This window comes from Danio aesculapii, chromosome 4 (assembly GCF_903798145.1).
Source record: "Danio aesculapii chromosome 4, fDanAes4.1, whole genome shotgun sequence".
Taxonomy (NCBI): Eukaryota; Metazoa; Chordata; class Actinopteri; order Cypriniformes; family Danionidae; genus Danio; species Danio aesculapii.
Genome location: NC_079438.1, coordinates 23,237,991 through 23,253,583, shown reverse-complemented (window position 1 = coordinate 23,253,583; position 15,593 = coordinate 23,237,991). Strand labels below are relative to the sequence as shown.

Here is a 15,593-nt window from a genome sequence, read left to right as displayed (position 1 = left end):
GTTGAGGACATGCTGCTGTTGTGTCTCACATTTTCGCACAACAACATTAAAATAGTCTAGATTAGTGTACAACGTTTTATATTTATTTTATAGTCATTTGACAAATTAATTTTTTTTAAGTAACGTAATAGTAATTTCCCTGGTAATTAGTTGATTTTATAATTATGTAACTCAGTTACTATAACTAATTCATTTTTAAAGGAACATGCCCAACACTGATGTTGATAAATAAGCCTCAAAAGTTTATTGACAAAAATGGCAAACAGGTACAATAAGAAAGATCAGAACACAAAGTTAGTTTTCACAGGAAACAATTATCACTCAAAGGAGAAAAATCCACAAAGGCAAAAATGTAACACGAACAAAAATATTTTCAGAAAAAAGGCACAAAAAACAAACAGGAATCTATACAAGGAGGAAAATTAATCAAATGGTACAAAACATGTAGAGCTTACATTTTTTTTAAACAGAATGTTAACTAGAGAAGTGGCATATCTTGTTAAACAACTAGCAAAGAACAGGAACAGTGAGCAGTTTAAAAACACAGTAATATTTGAACCAAACAAGCAATCAACTCCTATGACATAAAAAAAAAACACACAATGAATACATCTAGTTACAAAATCAATACTTAACACAAGGGAAGCTATGAAAGAACAACCCCCCCCCCCATGCCCCTTTTCTGAATGACTCCTGATGTTCCTCTGAGTTTGATGCGAGACAAAAGAAGATGATACAGGTTAAAGTGATGACACAAGAAATGTGTGGTTAATCTTTAGAGACTTAATTTACTTTATTAGCAATGCTGAATGGACTAATGAAGCAATGGGGCAACTTGCAGGATTCCACCTAAAATGACAAGTTCTTGGTACAAAGTCAAATCATTTGACAAAGACGCAGGTTGGGGGCAGGTCTGTGTTTGCAGTTAGTCTGCCGTTGATACTCTTAGGATGCTTTGAGTATTTAGAATTTGGCACTACTCCATCATATATGACAGCAGAGCCAATGGACCCTGCTTGGGAAATAGTGGAGGAGCATATACAAATTGACACTCAAAGGGAGACATTCCTGTGGCTGAGTAGCGGAGAGTATTATGGGAATATTCAGACTTAGACTCAGGATTATTGGTACCACAAACTGATATGCACTGCAGGACCATCTCAACTTCTTAATTAAACTCTCAGTCTGCCCATCAGACTTAGAATGAAAGTAAGGAGGTTCAATTTATCTTGCTGAAAACTATCTTGAGAATGTTGTATTTACTTAGAACATGGAATATGTCTATGGGATCTGCAGACTTGAGATTCTGATTAAGAGAAACAGTGCTAACCATACGAATTGGAAAGTAGGGCTCCATCCAAGAATAGCTCTGTCAAAATCCCTCACCAAAAAGGTAGTTCTTTTCTCATTCTGTATAATGCAACATTGGGAAGATGGCAAGTCCTCCACGATGTGGTAGACACACAGATTTTGCTTTCAAATCTTCAATTTGTAGTAGCTGTGTTGTAGCCATGCTGCGGGTACTGCAAATGAATCCAATGTTCAGGAGTTTAGACTGACAAGGCTTTTCAAAAACATTGGAGGTTTGGTGAGCGGGATAGACACTGCAAACCAGTTTGCCATCTGCTTTTTTTTCAGTCAGAAAAGCTACACTGCCATCTTGGAGCAAAAAGCAGCTGTCCCTCTGCTTTCCTGACACTGGATTCTGAAGAGTTTGCTTCTGTTTTGTACTTTTTTGTGCATTCTCCTTTTCTGCCATGCGCTTTGCCACTTGCATCCGGGTCCACAATTCCTTGGAGTACCACTGGTCCGGTATAAAGCAAAAACTGACGGAACTCAGTAGCTTTCCATCTCTTCAGTTCCTGAAGGGATCTGGGCTTCCTTGACATCTCACTGGGCATTGCGGTCCTCAGTCTAATCAGTTCACTGGAGATTTCAGCTTTCTGTCTCGGAGAGAGTCTTCGAGGGTTAGGGATCCTGCACAGGTAAGAAAGGATGTGCCTCACTACCCCAAGGCAAACAAGGTGCATATAGTTAAGCACAAAAGAGCTGACACATGGGATGCCTGCTGTGATCAGTGGTGTCTCCTCATTTTGATGTTTTTCACTGTAGGCCACATGTTCAAACTTTTCATCTGTCCTGCTTGGGAATGTATCCTTGCTATTGAATACTACTTTCCCTGCTCATTCACCTTCCACTTCACACCTCTCACAGCTGTGGTATCCAGTGTGGTAAATTATGCTTTTCAGGAATGCTCTTGCTGGAGCATCACAAATAAATGCTTTTATGCGTATATGTGTAACAGTTCCATTGTGCTGGATTCCATTTTCCCTGAGCCTCTTCATTTTCTCAACCAGGTCTTGGACATAAGCTTCCACTGGTTCTGGTTTTGTTGTGCCACTAAATAGGCAGACAGTAAAAGGCTCAAATCCATCAACCTTTGCCAGCATTGGCCAGAACTGAACAGGACTAGATTTGAAGATTGGAACACCATCCACATTTATGGTGACATTAATGTGATCAGATGACTCTGGGCACTGTTGAAGTGTGTGACGTAAACCACTTTCCAAACCATAATATATGTATTGCCCATTACATTTTGCCTGGTGCTCCACAACTTTTGGAGTGGAAAGAAGTGTACGTGAGTCCTTCGGCAGATCATTGTGCCCATGTTTCCGAAGAATTTTGAGCAAGTCGTTGAGGGATTTGTGTGACTGGTTATTGGTCACTGCTCAATCTGCCAAATCACTACATATGTCCAGATTGTTTTAATCTAGGCTTGCATCAGCCATATCAGGTGTCTCTTCCAATACATTTTCTGTGTCAGAACTTTCAACACTGTATCTTTCTTCATCTCTGCCGTCATCCACTGAGTCAATCTCATCATCCTGATGGGGCATGTTCTGGTCATCCATGAACTCTTCTTCACCGTCATCCTCCGCTAGTTTTGACACCATGGAATTGACCTTCCTCCAGTTTTTAAGATAATTGGAGGCCATTTTAACGATCCTACAGGTGTCTTTATAAAGTAAATGAAGACAAAATACAGTCAAATGATTAGCAGCTATAGTCAAACAAAAACTTAAAAAAATAAATAAATAAAAATAAACACTACCAATAAACTGAATCAAACCCTGTTCTGCTCTCTACCCCTGCACATGGGAAATTGACAGAATTTTACTACTTAAAAAAACTGTTTGTATCATTTTAATTTATTACAGAAGTGTGAGTTATTAGGTAAGCTAAATTGTCCGTAGTGCGTAAAACATTTGCTGGATAAGTTAATGGTTCATTCCGCTGTGGCGACCCTAGATTAATAAAGGGACTAAGCTGAAAATAAAATAAAAGAATGTTTTACATGACTTATAGACGTTGCATACACAGCCTGCGTGATGTATTTAAGTGTCTCTTGAAAAATGACATGTCACTTGTACCCTTACAATCATTGCATTACATGGAAGTGGGGGGAAATAGTTTTGTAGTCTGTGCAGAAAGCAAATGCAGATGAAACATAAACGATTTACAGGTGACGTCAATGCAAAGAAGCGATTAGACATCATGTGGTGCAAATCGAGTGAATAACATGGCACGAATTGGGCGTTTTGTGTGTTTGACTTGCTTTAGACTACAATAAAAGTGGAAGCAAACATCTAACAAACAGAGCAGTGGATCAGACAAGCAGCTTACAGTGATGGAGATATTTTCAAGCATGACGGCCACTGGACAAAACCAAATCGAAGGACATTATTTGTGCTTTACATGTATGGCTGGTATTTTAATGTGTGCCAAATCGATAAATGATTTCGCTTAACTCTTTCCATGCCGTTGACGAGAGAAAAACTTACTTCCTCATTTAAAGGCACATTATGTAATTTTTACCACTACATGGTTTATATTGACAACTAACAATGCTAAGAGCTAGCTTCATGTCACTGCGACTGTGTGGAATTATGGGATATATTGTCTTCATTACATCCTAGAGTACTCCTGCAGTGATAAAGTTTTTAAAACGTATCATGGTAGTATGAAACAGGGTGAAACAGGCATGACACAGCACAAAAGCACATTACAGCTCTTATGTTTGTGATCATGTGGTAATGAAGCAGCACTGTTTTATCATACAGAATACATTTTAGGGTTCTGTTATATTACTGCTCTGTGCAGTGTTATAAAACATTTGACATATTTAAGCCTATTTTGGTGTTTCCATGTTTTAATTAATCAAAACTGGAAATTGGGTGTGTGACATAATAGTTTATTCCACCACACAGGACATGGTCCATGTCAATATTTAAAACAGCTTATTTCTTGGGGATAAAGTAAATACATAAGTCAGTAAAGTATATAACACTAATGAAATTATTTTACATATTGTGCCTTTAACAGAAAACAGCATTTTGACAGTTACATTTATTTGCAAATAATTAAAAATAATGCATTGAAACATCATGAAGATTAAAAATTGTATTTAAATTCTAGTTCTTTTTTCCTTAATAAACTTGTTTCCTTTCAAACTGACCAGTTGTTGTTTTCTTCAAATACACACTGTTTAAAAAAATTCTGTAGAATCTACAGTAACTTACTGGCGGCAGTTCACCAGTAACTTACTGTAAATCAACTGCAGCAAAAATACTGTATTTACATTTACAGCACTATTTATTTGGCTGTATTTGTATTTAGTGTTGTATATCTTTACTGTATAACATACAGTAATTTTCACAATGAAACTTTAAAATACAGTAGCATACTGCATAACTATAAATTTATGCACTACAATAAAATTAAGGTGTTTACGTGAAGTGCTTCCATGTAAGATTTTCCTGTAATTTTGGGTGACTTTAACTGCAGTTCAGCAGTTCCACATTCAATACATGGGGTATTAGATGCAAATAGGGAGTAAGGACTAGTGAGAGTGTTATGGAATTTAATAACACAAGCCAAATGGAAAGAAATAAAACTTCTGCATTTCACGATGTGTATGTGTGTGTGTGTGTGTGCGGTCCTTTACTGACATCCGCATGTGTGGATCTTGTCGGAAAATATGGCAAGAAGTCCTACATGACGGTAGTAGTTTGATCGCAGTGTTTACTTCAATAATGCCACTAATATATGCATACTCCACGTCCACTTAATTCCATTTCTGTTTAGTTCAGTTATGACTTTAGTCAGATTAAGGTAATAAAAAATAAATAAAATCGCTGTTTGGAGCTTATGTAGGCCTACAGTTTAAAATTCATGTTTAACTGAATAAACAGTTAGTAAACACAAGTACATCTTACTGAACATCATTTATTTTCATCACCAATTATCATAGTACAACAGTTTCTTAAGCAGTTTGTGATGCATTTTGGAAACAGGAGATGCCACAACACATCAGGAGTTTCTCAAGTCAACATCTCATAATCTGACACAAATCTGATCTGTCGTAACTGGCAAGCGGCATTGTGTAGTCTGAACAGGGCTTTAGGGAGTCTGCATCAGTCGGTCACTGTCTTTGCCTTATGTCGAGTTTACACCGCATGAGTTTAGCTGGACTTTCATTCACCAAAATGTAACACTTTCCTGAGAAATATTTTGAATATGGACCAATCAAATCACAAGCCTAGATTCGTCTACAGAGAACCAGGGTGTCACAACAATAATGAACCACTCATGCAGCGGATAAGTTTGAACTGATTGTATTGTTTGTGTTCAGTTTTTAATAAATCATAAGAAACAAAAAAATTGTGAGAAAATACAAAAAAAATACTCGATAATAAATGAAATAATAAAATAATGTTTCACAAATGTTTCTCAATTTGATTTCTTACAGGTTTCAAACCCCGGTTTTACTCAACAGGTAAGTATATTAGGTAAGTATAACCTTTACTCAATACTGTTGATGAAATATAACTGAAACAATCCTTTATTTTCACAGGTTTCACTCTCAATTCTCTTCAATTTCACAGATAGAAAAAATAAACATGACTCTTTATCAGTAAAATGAAAGACCCTTATAAGTAACAATTTAAATTGTTATGAAATAAACTATTAAAGAAAAAATATATTTTCTGGATTAATTTCTCAATTGTGTTATATTCTTCTTCCTCTCTGATCTATGCAATTTTTGTATGTGAAAAAACAAATAAAACAAACCCAAACCTATTACACTTGATACATCAACAATAAATGAAGTAACGAACCAATAAAGCAGTTCACATATGATCACTTCACAGTTTTTTTTATTCTCTATAAACTCAGTTTCTCAAAAGTCTTTTCTTTTCCTGCAAAAAGCAGTCAGTAAATGTATATTCACCGTTTTGTGAATATAAAATTTCTCAGGGAGCAACAACGAAATGTCTGTCAATCAGTTTCTCCTCTGTGAGTGAATCCTTTTCCCAAAAGAAAGAATTGAACGACTGTGTGTGCTTATACAGTAGTTCAGTTTTCTACCATCCAGATCGGCAACAGTATCAGTTTCACACAATGACAAATTGAAGTAAGGTCCGTGTGGCTCGCCAGTCCCAACCCCTTCAGCGATGACAGGAGTCAGAACGAATCCAGAATCCAGTAAGCATCAATCCCAATCCAGCATCAATTCAATGGATCACACAGGAGCACAACGATGGCACCAATCCAGGTAAAAGAGGAAAAATAAAACAACAAAAAACCCTGACCAAAACCAGATGAACTTTTAATCTCTTTATGTGAAGAACTTCTTCACTCGATCCTTTTGCTTATTCTTTTTTTCTTCAACATTTACCTCTAATCGTGTTTCTTTTCAGACGATCTCATATGTTAATCGAGTTAGTTTCACATTAACAAGGCTTCTTGTTATCAGCTCCATCAAAATCATTAACTAATTAAACACGATTTCTCTCACATAAACGGTTTCTTCTAGCTTTTCTTCCTGCTATATTGTCTTTAGACACATATAATTCAACATTCGATCAAGAATCTCTTATTTGCTCGTTATTTTCAAACTTAATGTAAAGAGACCTAAATCTGCGTCTGCTCTCTTCCGCTCCACCGATGCGAGTGTGCGCGAATTCTATCCGCATCAGTGATCCGGAACTGGAAAGACGTTACGACATTCTAAATCCTTTCAGATCGCTCTTACAGCAAAAACATATTTTAATTTCTTCTAATCGCCTATAAAAATAATTTGTAAAACAGAAAAAGAAAAACTAAATGTTCCGTATATTTATTTAATTCTAATCTTGTTTCTATTGGTAACCTGGGTTACAAAAAAGTTTTGTGAAATTGCTGACAAAAGTCCAAAATTGGAGGTAAATCTGTGTTTGTTCACGCAAGTGACAATCAAACAATGTGAATGATCAAAAACACAATCACATAAGGGTGTAGGACAGTGTTCCCTTCATCTCCCTAAAAATTTTCTCCTCCCTAATCTTTCTAATTATCTTTTCAGTGCCAACCGTTTGATTGAAGTGTGAAATGTGCACAAATATGGTTATTGGTTCATAATAAGTTGAAACACATCGTTAGATTATTTATTTGCTGTATTTGGCTTAACCGTTCATGGGTGGCTCGCCAATGTATAGATGACTCTAATACATCAAATAAGTAAGCTGACCAAAATTCTTACGGGCAGAAGACTTTATTGAAGACAATGAATAGTGCAGTTCCTCAGCAGTGATGTTAACTCGTCGGTCTTCAAGTAGCTTAACCCAAAGTACTCTCTGTGAGACACTACTTTATAACAAAGGATGTAACCCCCCTGGAGATTAGACAACTGCTTTGGTTGGGTCTCAACTCTTGAGTTTCTGTTGGCCATTTGGTTCACACCTTTTCAGATGCTGATACTTGTTTGCTTTTGAAACAAGCCACACAATCTATCAACATATAGAGTTATTTTGCCTTCTTGCAGCTCTGTAGCAAATATCACAACCTGGTACTGGGCTGTGATCCCTGATCTACAATACAAAACAGTTGTCAAAATCTTCACCCCTTTTCAGTTTTTAAGTAATCAGGTGTTCAAAGGGTTTCATTATCAGTAACTTGATATGTATTCAAGAGTACACACTTGTTTGGTATGCTGTCCCGGGAGAGAGCCCTAAGCTCATAAGATCCTCAAGCCCTAACCTCTCTCCCGTATGCAGGGCAAGAGGGGAGTTTGAGCTCAGGTAGATCTTGATTTACTCCCCGGACTTGTTTTTGTTCTAATGACAGATATACAGCGCATCCAGAAAGTATTCATAGCGCTTCACTTTTTCCAAATTTTTTTATGCTACAGCCTTATTCCAAAATGGATTAAATTCATTTGTTTCCTCAAAATTCTACACACAATACCCCATTAATGAGAATGTGAAAAAGTTTTTTTGAAATTGTTGCAAATTTATTAAAAATAAAAAAGCTGAAAAATCACTTGTACATAAGTATTCACAGCCTTTGCCGTGAAGCTCTAAATTGAGCCCACATTCTGTTTCCACTGATCATTCTTGAGATGTTTCAGCAGCTTAATTGGACTTCACCTGTGGTAAATTCAGTTGATTGGACCTGATTTGAAAGCCATACACCTGTCTATATAAGGTCTCAGGGTTGACAGAGCATGTCAAAGCACAAACCAAGCATGGAGACAAGGGCATTGTCTGTACACCTCCTGGACAGGATTGTCTCGAGGCACAAGGCCGGGAAATGTTACAGAAAATTTTCTGCTGCTCTGAAAGGTCCAATGAGCACAGTGTCTTCCATCATCCGTAAGTGGAAGATGTTTGGAACCACCAGGACTCTTCCTAGAGCTGGCCAGCCATCTAAGCTGATGCAAACTAACCGTCCTGGAGCCCAGTGGTTTGTTTCTCATTCAGAAAGTCAGACAGAGAACATCATCAAAAACAACACTAGCTACATGAATACACTGGATAGTAAAGTACAGATATATCCTCACCTGTAAAATCACTAGCAAAGAAATTTTAAGCTGCAGAGGTGCTGTTTGCCAGATGTTTATGAAACTGTTCTTCTCTCAGCCGCCATCATTGTGTTTACGGTAAACACGAGAAGCGCAACACATTTACAACTCCTCCTACTGCAGTGTAGGTGTGTTGAAAAACAGAATGCCATCACTCAGCCTTTTCAAACATTATTCAGACATTAAACATCCTGTGCCCATGAGAAAATGTTTTGCTGCATTCATGTCATGTGTGCAACTTTTTGTCCACGTGTTTATTAAACTGCGCCGAATGAGTGAAACTCTGTAGACACTGATCAGATCTCTCCAGTGTGAATCTTTTTTTGTGTTTTCAGATGTGTCAACTGATTAAACCTCTTGTCACAGTGTGAACACTTGTACGGTTTCTCCAGTGTGAATCGTCTGGTGCAGTTTAAATTTTGGAGCTGTAATAAAAGTCTTCTCACACTCAAGCACATATACTCTTTCACACCAGTGTGGACCTTCATGTGTTCACTAAGGTTTGCTGATCGGTTGAAACTCTTCCCACACTGAGTACATGTGAATGGTTTCTCTCCAGTGTGGGTCTTCATGTGTTTATTAAGGTCTGAGGAGTTGCTGAAACTCATCCCACACCGAAGCTACGATCACACTAGAGTTTGAGCATGCGAAATTCTGTTGTACAGCGCTGCGAAAAGGGGCAGGATTAAACAAGATGATTAGACATTTAAAAAGTGAGCGATTGGTCCATATTTTACATTGCAGTCAAGAGAGGTCATGTTTTGATCTTCGATTGGTCTCACACAGTCAAGTGATGCGATTTCGCAGGTCAGAGTTTACCAAGCTTAAACTTTGCAAGGCGAACTGCGAAACTTGACACACGAACTTGCGTTTCTGGTCTGACGCATTGGCGTGCATCTTGAAGGATTTTTTGATTATTTTAACTTCATCCTATACATTAATAGACTAATCCTTGCATTAACAGTTTAATTCTGTTTTTAACTAATTACATGAGCTTATGCTGATGTGTTTATCCTCATATAACCTCATGTTCTTAACCTCATCTAACCTTGCTCCATAACAGCTGTGTCTTTGTGTGTCTGATAACCGAGGAGTTAACTCCTCTGTACTTGTTATCAACAAAATGTTACAATTCCACTTTCAGAGTGTGCTCATTTACAGGAACCATAACAGACGGGAGGGGCGAAGGCTTACTCTCTTTCAGGTTCTGTTATGTGTATGTGTAACTTTTTCTGTGCAGATTTCCTGTTCTGCCTAACAACTGATGATCAAACTGATCTGGATGAAGGATCTTTCTTACTGAAGCACCCCGGGCAGGGCTGAAGAGAGACAACAATAAATATAGAGGGAACAAGGGTGTGGGTGTGTGTGCCCAGCTGACACAGACACCCTGTGTTGCTGTTCTCTGACACCCGGAGCTTTGTAATGCTTTATTCATCTAATTAATTAAATTGATAAAACTTATTTAAAGCCTCTGACTGATGTTTTAACCTGGGAGGACTAGGAGTAGTCTAACAATATGAATGGAAGTCTAAGGGGAGAAAAGTCCAGTGTGACCGCGGTTTAAGTGAAAGTGAATGGTTTCTTTCCAGTGTGGATCCTCAGGTGTCTATTAAGGGATGATGATTGGCTAAAACTCTTCCCACACTGAGTGCATGTAAATGGTTTCTCTCCAGTGTGGATCCTCATGTGACTATTAAGGGATGATGATATGCTGAAACTCTTCCCACACTGAGTGCATGTGAAAGGTTTCTCTCCAGTGTGGATCCTCATGTGACTATTAAGGGATGATGATATGCTGAAACTCTTCCCACACTGAGTGCATGTGAATGGTTTCTCTCGAGAGTGGATCCTCATGTGACTATTAAGGGATGATGAGCAGCTGAAACTCCTCCCACACTGAGTGCATGTGAATGGCTTATCTCCAGTGTGGATCCTCATGTGTCTATTAAGGGATGATGATTGGCTGAAACTCTTCCCACACTGAGTGCATGTAAATAGTTTCTCTCCAGTGTGGATCCTCATGTGACCATTAAGGGATGATGATATGCTGAAACTCTTCCCACACTGAGTGCATGTGAATGGTTTCTCTCCAGTGTGGCTCATCATGTGTTCATTAAGGTGTGCTGATTGGCTGAAACTCTTCCCACACTGAGTGCATTTGAAAGGGTTCTCTCCAGTGTGGATCCTCATGTGTAGATTAAGGGATGACGATATGCTGAAACTCTTCACACACTGAGTGCATGCGAATGGTTTCTCTCCAGTGTGGATTTTCATGTGATTATTAAGGTGTGATGATTGGATGAAACTCATTCCACACTGAGTGCATGTGAATGGTTTCTCTCCAGTGTGGATCCTCATGTGAATTTTAAGACTGCTTTGTCTTCCAAAACTCTTTCCACACTGAGTGCAGGTGAAAAAATTCTTGTCTCTCCTTTTCAAAATACCATCAGTCTGAAAATGAGTTTTTTCCTCAATTTTGATATGATGTTCCTCCTCTTTACTCCCCTCATTCTCTTCAATTAGGTCTGAAATAGATAAATAAAACATTACTTTTCATTAAGTCTTAAAATTTCTCATTAAAATCTGAAAAGTGAAAAGACACTGGAAACATTGGCTACACGCTGAAATTTTGATGCACATTAAATGTAAAATAAATCAGATCATATTTTGTTTGGTCCATTAACGTGTACACATTTAAGCAGATTTAATTCAATTCATCTTTATTCATCTAGTGCTTTTACAATGTAAAGTGTGTCAAAGCCGCTTAACATAGAAGTTATAGTAAATGGACTCTATGCACGAACTCTGCTGATGTGTTTCCAGTAGAATATCAGTCAGGCTCTTTACTTCCGCATAGCACGTTCTACAGCGAAATCTAATAGCGGCGAAACCTAAACGCATCAGAGCATGGCAAAGATGGGAGATTTACTCTTAAATTAATGAGGATCTAGTGCCAGTGGATGTCCAGCATCTGGAAAATCATTATTGTTCAGTTCTAGAACCAACGGTAGTTGATTAATACACCAGATCAGGCTGACACTGCTTCGAAGCTGTTTTTGGTGATGTTATAAAATTCTAAAGATAGTTCAAAAATGATGTACTATAATTTAACCCAGATGAAAGTTGTAACAAGTTGTAATTGTGATTTATATTAAATAATATTACGTTTTTAACCATACTTTCACACTTACCTGATGACTGATTATAAAGCTTGTTTGGAATGCTGTCCCGGGAGAGACCCCTGAGCTCATAAGATCCTCGAACCCGGGGCTCCCTCCCGTTTGCAAGGTGAGAGGGGAGTTTGAGCTCAGGTCTCGAGAACTCCCCTGCTGTAGTAGCTAATGAACAGATAGTGATTACTCTTAAGAGATAACTACTTACTAGGAGCATGTCTATGGTGTTGATTTGGACTAGTCAAGTAACTTAAGTTAAATGTTATGGACGGTGAGAGGAACCCAGGGGAAACCCACGTTAGCACGGGTAGAACGTGTAAACTCCACAGAGAAACGCTGGCTGGCTTGGTAAGAACTAGAACCAGTGACGTTGTTGCTGTGAGGCAACAGTGCTAACCACTGGGCCACCGTGCCACCCATCTATGAAAGGAGGAGGAGTAGGGTGGAAGGGGGGATTCTTCAAAATGAAGATGGCTGTTATATGGAACTTAGGGTATTTATAGTGCCTTAGGAATCGTCTGATTGGTAAATAATGAATTGAATTCTGGGCCGGCTGCAAGCAATCATAAATCCTCTCGAAATTAGTTTATGAATAAACTTCACATAGTGAATTCTATTATACTGTATATATTGTATACATGTATATACACACACACACAAAAACACCAGACATTCTAGTGTCATGTAATAGGCAAATAACAAACCGTAACAAATGTGTTAAGCACAAGTATTTATATGCAAAATCTAATATATTGCTTTCTGACTTATACATCTACATCATACAACATCCAGAGTAATGTGTCCAGAGTAAAAGCAACTGTGAGGGAGATGCCGTACATCACAAGGCTGAGGCTCCACACTGAGCAGCTCATCCGCAGGGTGAAACAACAAGCTGGACAGTCATTATCTCTTTCTATTACAGCGAGCATCAACCAGATTTACACAATGGTTTGCCTTCTGCCCATCAGTAAAAGCTTAAGCTAAAGATTAAAGAGTAGATGATCAAGCTAAATTTATTCATGTAAAAAATTATATAAACAAAAACTGTACATAATTTCTATGTTGTTGTCTGCACTGCATGAATATAAAATTGTCAATATAATAAACACTCATTTTCAATGCATTAATATACATAAATAATAGAACAATTTGAGTGAACATTTGCTCTGCACTAATGTAAATATAAATAGCTTTAGATACTTGCACTGCACTAATGTAAATATAAATAGCTTTAGATACTTGCACTGCACTAATGTAAATATGCAAGGTTTTTTGTGCAGAATTATGCGATGGTTACCTTCATCAAATGTACCACCTCAGTCTTTTTGCAAAAATCAGGCAGGCAACTTCTGTCAGACCCCCAGAGATGCTCAATAATGCAAAATGCATTTGTTTCAAGTAGGAAAAATGAATGAATGGTATACCACCTTAAACTCATTTTCAACTAGGAAAACCCTGAACTATCTAAATATAAGTATAATATAAGACATTTGCACTGCAGTTATGTAAAAAAATTAGACATTTGCGCTGCAGAACAAATATAAATACATTTTTTGACACGTGTAAATTTGACACAATGTTAAACATAAAAAGTTGTGTGAGTGTGTGTTCAAATATGTAGTCATATTGACGTGTAAAAGTAAAAAAAAAAAGAAGAAGAAAAAAAAAAGAAGAAATGGTCAGCTTCCTCTGAAACATGTTGATGATATTTTAGATGAGCTGGATCATCATGTCATTCTGAGTATAAATAAACTTTCACTCAAACTATGCAGCTTCTCTTGACTTCATCATTGACCTGAAACGCTGATCTCTCCTGTCACTCTATCCTTATAGTTAGTAACGTTCATACTTATTGATATTGTTTATTTATTTATTTATGTTTAAATGCCATATCAGCAGCATTGGCTATATTCATGGCAAAAACATATACTAATAAATATACAATATATCATCATAAAATCAAATCAGTTTCTTAACAAACATACATTGTAAAAAACTAGTAGCAACACTAAAAACAGTCTTTTAGTTTGACTTAAGATAAATATTCTAAAAGTGCTCCAGAAGGCACCTTTTCAAACATTTGACTTCAAATATTTCCCGAATAAAAACGTTAAACGTCTAACATCATTTAAAAATACACATTCTATTAAAATATGTTTTATCATCAAAATATTCTTACACAAGTCACAAATAGGTTTTTCTTCCCCTTTCAAAAAATATGCCTGTGTAACTCTTGAGTGTCCGATTCTACATCTTGTATGTACAATCTGGTCATGTCTATTTTCAAAACGGTAATTATTTATATAATTTACAAATGGATTCACTTCATTCAATTTGTTATTCCTACATTCATCCCATTCCATTTGCCATTTCAGCTGCTTTATCTGCACATTCATTTCCAATAAATCCCATATGACCAGGTATCAAGCAGAAAATAATATCAAAGTCTTTAGTCTTTTTTTAGTCTCCACTTTTTCTATAATGCTAAAAATCATAGGATGATCAGTTTTCAGAGATTCAAGTGCTTGTAAGCAGAACATAGAATCTGTGCAAAAGAACTGCCATTGTTGTTCTTTTTCTATTTGTTCCAGAGCTAAAAACAGTGCACAAGATCAGCTGTGAATATCGAGCTTTGTCTGGGAATACTCTTTCTGAAACACTCTGAACCAATCCCTGCTGCAGCAGATACTCATCCATCTGATTTTGAACCATCTGTATACACTGGTACATATGTTGGTGGATTGCATCCGATATTCATAAATTCTTCCTGATAAACATTTGGGTGGATTTCCCTTTTTTTAAACTGAGACAGGTGCATTATAATAGATGGCTTTTTAATATGCCATGGTGGTTTAGGGCATGCATGCATTGTTATTATTATATCCAAATTAATATCCAACTTCTCCAAGTGAGTTTTCATTCGAATTCCAAAATGTCTGATGTATCTGGGTCTGGCTTCATATAGGTGGTGATATTGAGGGTGGAAAACTGTAGAATATGCTGGATTGTCTTTATTAGCTTTCAGCTTGACTGCATATTTGAGAGCCAGTTTCAATCTTCTGTTGTAAAGTGACAATTCTCCTGCTGTTGTATATAAACTTTGAATTGGAGAAGTCCTGTATGCTCCAGGAGCAAATCTCAGTCCTGTATGATGTACTGTATCAAGCATCTTTATGTATGATATCCTTGCAGATCCGTAAACTATGCTCCCATAGTCCATTTTTGATCTAGTAAGTGTCCTATAAAGCCTTAAGAGTATCGCCCAATCTGCAGCCCATTTGATCTTTGCTAAAACCTTTATAACATTCTTTGCTTTAAAACATCTATTTCGTAATACTTTAATATGAGGAATAAAAGACAACTTATTGTCAAAACTCATTCCTAAGAATGAGATGAGACATAAGAACTTTACCTCTTTCACAACTTGTATAGTTTCTCTATCTAAAAAAGCTCTGGATCTAAATGCATAGATCTTCAAAGACAAAAATGCATGCATACAGGTTTTGATTTAG

General features: G+C 37.1%; 1 protein-coding gene and 1 pseudogene across 1 annotated transcript; both read right to left on the bottom strand.

The window, feature by feature from the left end:
- Window positions 1-15,593, bottom strand: part of LOC130222380 (gastrula zinc finger protein XlCGF49.1-like) — a 78,647-nt pseudogene that overhangs the window by 59,689 nt on the left and 3,365 nt on the right.
- On the bottom strand, window positions 10,384-11,417 carry LOC130222381 (gastrula zinc finger protein XlCGF57.1-like). The gene has a single exon (XM_056454978.1). It carries the CDS (start codon window positions 11,264-11,266, stop codon window positions 10,469-10,471), a length of 798 nt encoding a protein of 265 aa, XP_056310953.1. The 5' UTR covers window positions 11,267-11,417; the 3' UTR covers window positions 10,384-10,468.